Source organism: Rosa chinensis, chromosome 4 (assembly GCF_002994745.2).
Source record: "Rosa chinensis cultivar Old Blush chromosome 4, RchiOBHm-V2, whole genome shotgun sequence".
NCBI lineage: Eukaryota > Viridiplantae > Streptophyta > Magnoliopsida > Rosales > Rosaceae > Rosa > Rosa chinensis.
In genome coordinates, this window is record NC_037091.1 from 43,732,500 (window position 1) to 43,743,021 (window position 10,522).

General features: G+C 36.1%; 1 protein-coding gene across 1 annotated transcript; it reads right to left on the reverse strand.

Moving 5' to 3' along the window:
* Positions 1-6,109: 6,109 nt before the first annotated feature.
* On the reverse strand, positions 6,110-10,310 carry LOC112197892 (probable E3 ubiquitin-protein ligase LUL4). Its single transcript, XM_024338841.2, has 3 exons — positions 9,462-10,310; positions 6,924-7,431; positions 6,110-6,420 (listed from the first exon to the last, which is right to left on the reverse strand). Exons 1-3 carry the CDS (start codon positions 10,058-10,060, stop codon positions 6,307-6,309), a joined length of 1,221 nt encoding a protein of 406 aa, XP_024194609.1. The 5' UTR covers positions 10,061-10,310; the 3' UTR covers positions 6,110-6,306.
* Between the last annotated feature and the right edge of the window lie 212 nt (positions 10,311-10,522).

Sequence of the window (10,522 nt, forward strand, 5' to 3'; positions counted from 1 at the left end):
AAGAAACTTCCCAATACAAATCCAATTATGCTTGAAAAAATAATTCAAGCACATTAAATAGTAAAAATTCTACATTTGGTCATTTCTATCTGCCTTTTAATTATACTTGAGATGGACATGTTAAAAATGGAATGTATCATTCAATTATTAGTTTTTAGATGCAACCGCACATGTACCACATGAAGGAATAAACAAAACGATCATATTGTGCATAAGAATGAAAGTAAAAGACAACTCAAGTGATTAGTGCATTAGTTAATTAAGTATGAACATTAAAATCAAGGGATCGATATAGTCAATTGACATTGAGTCTTGTAGTGAGACGTTTCTCTCCAACATGGAGCAGGTAAAGCTCATAACGTTAATAATTAAAGTGTCACTTGATTAAGCTTACAAACCAAAACCTATGCTCGCCCTCTAAGACTAAACATAATAGCACTCCACTCTCACCCAGGCATATGTTCGATCAATAATAGCCCAATGCGTAAGCTTGTAGCAAAACAACAACCTACTTAACCATCCATAGCTAGTCGGATAGTCTCTCACTCTCTCTTGACTCTCGGTTTAAGGGCATTAACTACAATAGAGGGAGACTAATCACTCCAACGATGTTCCTGTTCAATAACACACAACAAATCTTAAAATTTTATTACATGGACGTAAAATTTAAAAGAAGATCATAAATTTCAAAAATTGAAAATATTATGAATGGAACGTTAATTGTACGTGATGTAATAAAAAGTTATCGTATTTTTAAGTGAAAATATATGCATTAATACTAGTACATATTACATACATATTACTTCCATTTTTGTATGTTGTTAACTATTTGGGTAAACATGAGAAATGAAACCAAGATCACTTCTGTATTTTTTTTTTTTTTTGAAAAAAGACAAAAAAAATACAAAAGTGATCTTGGTTTTATTTCTCATGTTTACCCCGATAGTTAACAACATATGAAAATGGAAGTAATATGTTGTTTCTCTCTTCCATTTTTTTTCTCTCTCTCTCTAAGTAACAAAGGAGTGAGGGTAAAATGGTATTAAAAAATAAAAATCTTAATGTGGTATTAGGGAAGATCTCCTTAGAATGTTTTAGGTAAGAGGAAATTAAAAAAACTTAATGGGGTAAGTGGGAAAACAAATATATAGAAATGGGGTAAATAGGCAAAAACCCTTTGTTTTATTTAGAATAAGGTCTATGTTAGTGAGAGCATCTCTATCATGAGTCCATGTGAAAGTACTTAGTGTCACCGTACCACAATTGCGTGCTCGGCATGTGAGATTAGGTAAAATATATTGCCTACAGGGCGAGATTCTTTTGTTAACATAGACTACTCTGAGCTACGATTGTTGAATCAGAGTAGTAGATTTCGTACTATTCTTATCTATGAAATAGGGGCATACAACTGATATGTACTATTTTATCTCAAAAAAAAAAAAAAAAAGTTAGCTAAAACTCAATTCCAAAAATTATTACATTGCAATAAGGGATGGTAAAAGAGTGCATGGTCCAAATGAGAAATTCTGAGGAGAAATGCCCCTGACTAGTAATTTTGCTTATAATATTTTCATGAAATAAAAGAGAAAATTATCTCTTCCAAAATAGAGAAAAGAAAAAGTAAATTTGGCGTTTTGCAAATATCTTTCACCTTCTTGTCGAAAAACTGTGTGCTACAGTCAGAAAGACAATTTATTTTCACACGAAAACTGAACGACCAATCTGGCAAATGGTTTGGCTTAGTGCCAAGGGCCATTATTACAAAATCTGGGAAATTTTGGAAAATAAAAAGGTAGTAAAACGCTTACTACCAAAAATATCTGGTTTTTTCCTATGAAAGCAGATCCCCATGGCATGAAAATTCCTGTGTATTAATTGTCCTAATTAGCTTTTGAGAAAAGAAAAAAGAAAGAAATTGCTGTAGGTGATGGGAAGGAAAATTGAAATGGAAGCGATAAAAGTCACTTTGGCTTTGATCATATCCTACTTTAACAGCAAATTATGTCCTTGAATTCAGATGAATCATGCTAATGGGTAGTTTTTTTCATGAGTTTGGGCACTTGTTTCCTGGGCATGCAAATCATTACTGTCCTTCTCAAAAGCCTAAAACCCATTCTATAATAAAACAAGCCCTTTTTGGCTTTTGTTACCTTTAATCCCTCAGGAAGATGTTAAAGTTAAGCCGTAACTTAAAAGAGGAATATGGTGCCAACTGCCAAAGCTCCTCAACTGATTTTGGCCCGCCCTTTGCTCTTAATTGAATTCAAAGAAAAGGTGATTTGTGAAGCAGTTTGTGGAGATTAATGGCCACTGGGTTGGGCAAAAGTTTAAGCAAAAACCATGTTCTATTGCATGTTGATTCCTATTGCCAAATGTGAGAGAATTAGGAGGTAAGAACTGCAATACGACAACACTTGATAGAAGAAATGGTGTGGGTGTGGTGCTTTGCGTGTGACTTTACGACTAAAGTCACTAAATTAGGGCTACCTCTATACAAGTGTTTGAGCTTTGAAGTATTTCAAAGTCATACACTGACTACCAAAGACTTTGAATACAATTGCTCAATGCATAAGAGATCATACAATTTTGTTGATTATGTGATCCAAATTATGAGAAGCAGAATCTAGAACTGTAAATTGAGCTGGCTTGGCCTGAGCAAGGCAGGATCCTGATTGACTTAAGGTTAGCCCGGGCTGGGACCAAGCACGATTAAAGTCTACTCACTATCTAATCTTGAAATGAAAGAAACAAAAATATGTTTCTAACTAATGCATGCGCTTTTGTAGTTGGTGTATGAACTTGAAATATCCCAAACTAGGGGTACTATTTTGTAACCAACACACTACATTATTTTTAGGGTTTTACACTTTTACTTAAGGATGTCAGTTGGGTAGCTATATTTGGGACTTGAACTGGCATCTTTTTTGTCCCCCAGAGATTTAAAAAAAAAAAAAAAAAAAAATTTCAACTTTGTCCCAAAGAGTTTACAATGCGGAATGACTTGAGCACCCAGAAAATGCCATTGCAGTTTATGCAGAGGTCGTCACATGAAGCACACCATATGGCCTGTGGATAGTGATTGATGAGAGAAATGAAAGAATCGGATTTTGAGGAGGTCATTTATTAGATCTTACCAGCAATCTAAAATGCTTTCATGCCCACATGGTTTCTGCAATGTTTCCTTGTTTTGACCCTGGATTTTTGTCTATAGAGAACAATAATGGACGTATAGATGTTGAGGTTTTGACTTTTGAGTCCTAACACCCTATGCTTTTGTACAATTTTGATTCACAAGCAAGGATCCATCTATAATTCAAACACTTATGTCCTTTCGATTATGAGGGGGATGAATGAAGAGAAATTATTTAGTTTATTTAACATAACGTGAATTTGATGAAACACTACAGTAGAATTTATAATGTCATCGTATCTTTAAAATGGACTTTAAACTTTAAATTATTGATCTGTATGTCAATGTTTTTCTGACAGGAAGAAGATAAAAATTCAAATGATTAAATACTTGTGATGTAGGCATAAGTAGAGGAGTATCTGTCCATCAACATCACCCACCTCCATAATTTCCATGTCGAACTAGGTCTAACTCCAAACCCTAAACCCACATCTACGTGTTTCATCGTTCTTACTGTGCAAGAAAGATGACAGAGCAATCTATTGCCTACTTGGAATACACTGTGGTGCAAGAAAAATTTAGTTTACAAGAAAACGACCTACATGTTATAAAGAAAAGTGAGCGGTGATATTGGATTTGAGAAATGCTAGCAACCTTTCCCTCCAACATTTTCCTTTCTACTTTTCTCATTCATTGCATGTCATGTGTATTCCATTATCTAAAGAATTCAAATAACTAATACAATTAAAAGACAAGTTTTCACTTCCCCTCTTTACCTTTATTTAATTTCACATGCATTTAATTAAATAATTAATTTTAGCTTTTCAACTTTTTTTTTCCTTTCATGAATCATTTTTATTTGCATTTTGTATACTCTTGTGGGCTTACATACGGAAATACATACATATATATTTAAGAACATACTTCAAATTTTTTTCCCAAAAAGAAAAAAGACAGAATTGAAACAAAAAAAATAGCCAAACGTTTGCTTTACTTATATACATATATCAAAGAGAATGTTAAAAAAAAAAAAAAAAATTTGCAACTGCCATGTTAGTGAGCTTTATCATTTTATTTATTTATTTATTTATTTATTTTTGGCTTTTGTGGGTTTTATATAAAAAAAAGTCTCAGTATTATGGAACATGACCAAATAAATAGAAGAAAAATTTTCGTTGAAGAACTTAGGAAATATAAGAAATGAAAAAAAAAAGTTAGAAAACAAGAGTCAAGAGCTTTTTATTTTTATTTTTTTATTATTCATCTATACTATTATTAAGAGAAGACACTTTGTTAGCCAAAGTGCATATGAAATTACATATGGATCCTTACATTATATATTAATTTAAAATTATATTTAATAACTAAGGGATAAGAAGGTAAATAACAAAACTAAAATTGAAAAAAATAAGAAAACAATAATTTACTTATCTGCAGATAACTTCCCACTTACCCACCATGTGCATTTCAATTTTCATCCAGAAAAATACATCTAATAACTCCCCACTTATTTTGAAAAAAGCTTTTCCAATTCTATTTAATTAATAATTATTCACACCCATCGGGTGTGTTTTGTTCTAGTATATATTAATAGAGAGTATTTAATAAGGTCAAATATAAATAAGGGTAAAACATGGAATGAAATTAATTGTTTTTTCAATGTAGTAAATACATAGAAGGCATGTTTACTTACTTGGAAGGAAAGGGAATGATTATGGAGTAAAAATATTTCTGAGTTTACTAACACATAAAGGAATCAGAATGATTCTGGGTAAAAAAATTCTTGCGTTTACTAACACATGAAGGAATCAGAATAGATGTAGGTCCCACCTCCTTATCAGGAATCGATTCCTGAATACTCAGAAATTCGATTACGAAGGGGGGAGATAGGTTTAGGAATCATTCCTCCGGAATCAATACCGATAAGCCTATTCCACTTATCTCTGATTCATGATTATTTTTCATTCCAAGTAAGTAAACGTGCCAAGATTGTAATCAAAAATGAATCCACATGGCATGCAATGAATGGGACAGGTAGAAAGGGAATGTTACTAGCATTCATCGTTGGATTTTATAGCTAACTTGGGCAATTCTGATCGAGAACTTGGTGGCCTGCCTAAAATGAACACTGTAATGCTTGTGATACACAGCAGGACAATCATAGTGGTTGTTACCATCAATCAATACTATCGTAACGTGAAATAATGAAAGCTTGGCCTCAGTTTTCTTCCCCATGAATTTTCACCATGTAAATAATCCAAAAAAGGTCTCCGAACTGACCACCATGTTTAATCTGTTGCCTTCTAGTCAGAAGCCACCTCTCCAAAAGAGCACAAAAAAGCCAGTACTATACAAGTCTGAAGCATTCAGAAACTTTTGACCAGGTGAATTCACCATGGGTCAGTGGTTAACAAAGTCGAAAAGAATACTAAAGCTGACTGTAGACCTGTAGTCTCCCACCAGAAGAACAAGAATAGTCTAAAAGACACAACAAACACTAGGCAAGAAAATTAAGATCCATTTTGATCAACTGTGTAGAGTGAGGCAGAATACAGAAAGGATGTTCAATGAGATGCAAGAAACATACGGCCTACCCGAGCTTTATAGATTCTTAGCAAACTTCACCGGAAAATATTCCCTCCCAGATTTTCCTTTGCTGAATTTCACAGTGAAAAAGATGCTTCCCGATGCTTTCGTGTCTAGATGTCACAAGATCTAGAATGTTCATTATACTCCTCCTTGCTATAAAGAAAAGGCATAGAAATGAAAGCTTTTGATTCCATACTATGCACCGGAAAACCTTCATATAGGATCTGGTAAATAGGGTCATAGGGGAGAGCAAGGTCTGGTGGAAAGTTCTCCGTCTCTTTGATATATGCAATAAGAGAAGTTTCCTTCAATTTTACAAACTTTACAAAACAATGAAGGAAGAGCAAAAACGATGAAGAAAGCTTGTACTTAACACACACCGCGAGTATATAGAGGTTAAGAAAGTTCATTCTCTTGTGTATTAATTAGATTCATCTATGTAAATGACATGAAAAAAAATCAGAAAAGCAAGAGATCACTTACAATATACAAAAGAAAAAGAATGCATTTACACAACAGCTGCCCATCAATAAAAAAAATATATTTGATATTCATACCACAACATCCACATAATGGAGAAAACAAGTTCATTGCTGGCTTTTATTCATCTTTATCTCTATAAGTTCTTCAATGGGTTGTCGGCAAATGGGGCATTTATTGGATTGAATCCTCAATTCTTTTGCACAGTCACTGCACATACACTGGAATAAACAAGAAAAGAACCGAAAGTTAAGCAACTGAAGACATAAGAGTGAAATCAAGGGAAAAAAATAGTTATCTTCGCTAACAATGCAATACACAATTCATGTATTTACCAAGCAACTAAAAATTTCAATCACAATCCAATTTCTGATCATTGAGAAACTCATCAATGGAAGTTCAAAATAAATTTGAACGTGACTATCAAAACCAAGGTACCATGCTAATGACCCAGCCATCTAATCCTCTGACTCCTATTCATGACAAAAATACTCTACCAACTACTGAAAGAACCAAGAAAACTAGAAATTTTAAAAGCAAACTCCTTTACTACCCAAAAGATAATTCATGACGAGAATATTCATAGACAACATATGCTCGCACACAAAGGGCTTGTGCCTTCCTCCATCAACATTAACAGCATTCATATATGGCACATGTGCAGATTCACCTAAATTTGTTTTGATCTCTTAATAGCACTATATAGTATTAGATGAATTCTCACCATATGTCGACAAGGTAATACAGCAGTGTCCTTCGGTTCGGTCATGCATATTACACACTCCTTCCCAGGGTCATTGTCATCAAAGCCTTCCACTGCTGAGGTTGCAATTCCATATATCTCACGTAGTTCATAGCGAACTTCATCAATCCACAGTATCTGCTTAATTACTTTCACTTGGAAAGGGTCACCATTATTTTTTTCTAGCACAGCTTGAGTGATCTGCATACGAGGAGATGCATCTTGGACAGGCTCACCAATATGGTCGATTGAATCAGGCGGCGTACGTGTTTCCGCAGATATTACAAGTGGGAATACATCTTCTCCAGGTGAGGGTTTTGACAGATCATCCAACTCAAAGAAGCCTAAATCGATGCCTGTTCCTGAGGGCTGACAAAATTTCTGGCCTACTCCTTTCTGAAAAGGGACTTGCACCGGTGTAAATGCTTCAGGAAATAGTGGAACAAATGTACAATCTGCCTCTTCCTTGGCAAAGTAGAGAATAGTAATGCTGTCAATAAGAAGACATGACCCAGATAATTAGAATAAGAATAGAAGATGTACCCAATAGCAAATGAATTCAAGATCTACTCAACGCATATAAATGTCATGATAGTACTGGGAACAAAAAGGCACCAACAGCCTCTGAAAAGTGTTACCATATAATTCTGGAGTACAAATCCTGGTGTTAACTAGTAGACAATCATGACCATGGCCAATAAGCAGGCGATCTAAAGAGAACCCCCTTACTTTGTCTATGCTCAATATATGCTTAGGTTGAGTGCTACATTCATGCTCAACGACCATAATAATGGTTAGCATATTTTTTTTTAACCCTATTACATAGTTCTACTATTGGACTATGACTCATAAGACTGTTATTGAACATAAAATGTTTCTACAGCAATGCAAGCAAACTAGGCACCTGCTAACATGACCTTCGACATCCTACAAGAAGCATTAGATTTAAAAGATACACTATTTTGGTAAGAAAAACAATTAAATAATGCGAAACACTTCAATAACTAAATTGTCACACACAGCTTGCTGCTTCAAACTGCATTTTTAACCTTACTTTTTAACAGAGCTCAAATATGAAAATAGATAAATCTCTATTTGCAATTGTATTTATAGACCAAAAACAACGTGTTCATAGGAGGCACAACAGTTACGATACTTGGTTCTACAACTCCTGAAAAGAACAGTTGTGAAGAGTGATTGTAAAAGAAAACCCGACTCCAACAACTTGTTCATACAACACATAAAAGTGAAAGCACAGCAGCATATAGATGATAGACTATATTACAGAATTGCATTACTTTACATAGTGCTTTCTTAATAACCTATAAATAATGCTTAATATAGACACTGTATCTTATGAAAGTCTTATAAATGCAGTGATGCCGCTTTTCTCAGGCTTATAGAAGTATAAATCTTATATCAGAAACACTTTTTAAAGGTGATAAAGTTTGCAGATCCCAGCATGGCCATTTCTTCATAGAAAACATTTAAAGTATATTAAGGTGATGCAGGCACGATCTCTCAAGGAAGTCGATAAACAGCACGAACAGGCAGGAGCAGAGGGAAGATCCTTGTATGCTGTTGGCTCAATAGTTTTAAAACAAATAACAGTGTTTTGGAAAAGACCATTTGTACGGCTAATTCAAACACTTGAGCAAGTAAATTAGAGAATCCTATACCCTCCAATCTCTACTTCCTCTTAAGAGCAGCTGTACAATTAACAAGAGCAAGAAAATGTAACCCCTGTCTATGTTAGAGAGCCTTCCTATGAAAAGGGATGGGGCACCGCGTAAATACTTCTTATAATTGAAAAAACCCTAGTGTTTCAAGTGAAGAGCCAAACTTTCTGTCAATAAAATTCCATCAAAGGAACACATGAAATTGTGAACCACAGATTCACTATTTCTTAACGGTTGTAGCTAATTCTGGTCATGTCCACTGTTGCCATCCTCCAACAGAGGAAAAACATTGAAAAGGCAAAATGCATGAGCTTCATTTGTTATAAGTTCTACCATCAGCAATCGAATCATCCAAAGACTCAAAGATGAACATTAAGTAACTATTGTACATCCACTTCGCATCATATTTTCTTACACTAGATAGTCACTACAATAGCAGAATGCAATTGTAAACCCCATAGGCGGTTTTTCTCATCACCCTTTTAATTGTTCATATCTCACAAACTTCTGGTTCAGCATCCTTGCCATAACACTAGGATTCCAGCTTCATGGTTAGCGACACAGGAATTCAAACACATTTAGAGTTAATTTCCTTCATCTACCTTCCCTAAGTATAAGCATAGCTTCTCTCTAATTTCTTGCAAGGAAATTCCAACTCAGCTAAACCAAATTCTAGAATTTAACCTCACAATTCGCATGATCAAAGCTTCTTCCCTACTCAGCTCCTAAATGCTGATGACATCGAAACCGAAAACCCAATTTCTTATCCACAACAATCAAAACACAAATTCAATCTATCAAAAGCAACAATCTTTAAACACAGAAACCCAAAATAGCTCACCTCCCATCATACAAGGCATCGAAAACGAACGAGACCAAATGCTGATCAGGGTTCTGCTCATCAATCTCCAGCCTCAACGTGTCCTTACGCACGTTGACGTCATTCTTCACCTTCTTGGCACTCTGGTGCTCCACGTACGGCGGCGGAGGATAAAGGGGGGCCACCGGAGGCCGCATCGCCGGCCACCCACTAGCCTGATTACCATAGTAAGGCTGGTAATTGTGGTTGTAACTGAACCGACCCATCATCGGATTCGCGTGGTTGCAAGAATTGTACTGACCGTAGCAGTAATGCGACTGCGGCGGCGGCGGCGGAAGAGGGTAGCCCTGGTATGGAGCCCTGGGCGGCGGCGGCGGCGGCGCGGTGTAAGGGGTGGCGGAATTGGGTTCTGGGTAGGTGGCGGAAGAAGAAGAGGAGGAGGAGGAGGAAGAGAAAGAAGTCACCGGCGGCGGAGGAGGCGGCGGCGGCGGCGGAGGCGGAGAGAAAGAGGGTGGGTCGGAGGGGTAGTAGTGAGGATTGGAGAGGTAGAGGGGCTGAGGCGGCGGCGGGTGTTGGTAGTAGTTGTTACGTCTTCGGTTGCTGCTGAAAGAAATCCCCATTTTTTGGGTTTTGGGGAGAGAGGTGTGAGAAGCGAGAGGAACGAAGAAAAATAAATGGGGGTGGAGAATCGGAGACGAAGTCCCACTGTAGAAAAGGAGACGAATGTGAAGAAGAGGAAAGAAGACTGTAGAGGAAGAGAAGAGAAGAAAAGAAAAGCAAAGATCGCGTTAAGTTGGTCGAAGAGTCGTCACGGCGTTTTTGGCGACGATTAAACGCGCGCTGCTTTGGAAATTAATGACACGCATTGAGTTTGATTATTTCCAACGTGAGGTGTTAAATGGAAACGCAGAATTCTATAAAGAAAAGAACAATACACGGGGCCTTTGAATCTTTCGCATTTAATTATTTCTATGTCAATGGGGTAATAGTGAAAATAATAGAGTTGGTGGTGGGTTAGTAAATTTGGTTGTAACTTCTGCAATTCACGAGCATGGGTTAACATCTCTTGGCGGTTTGGGCTA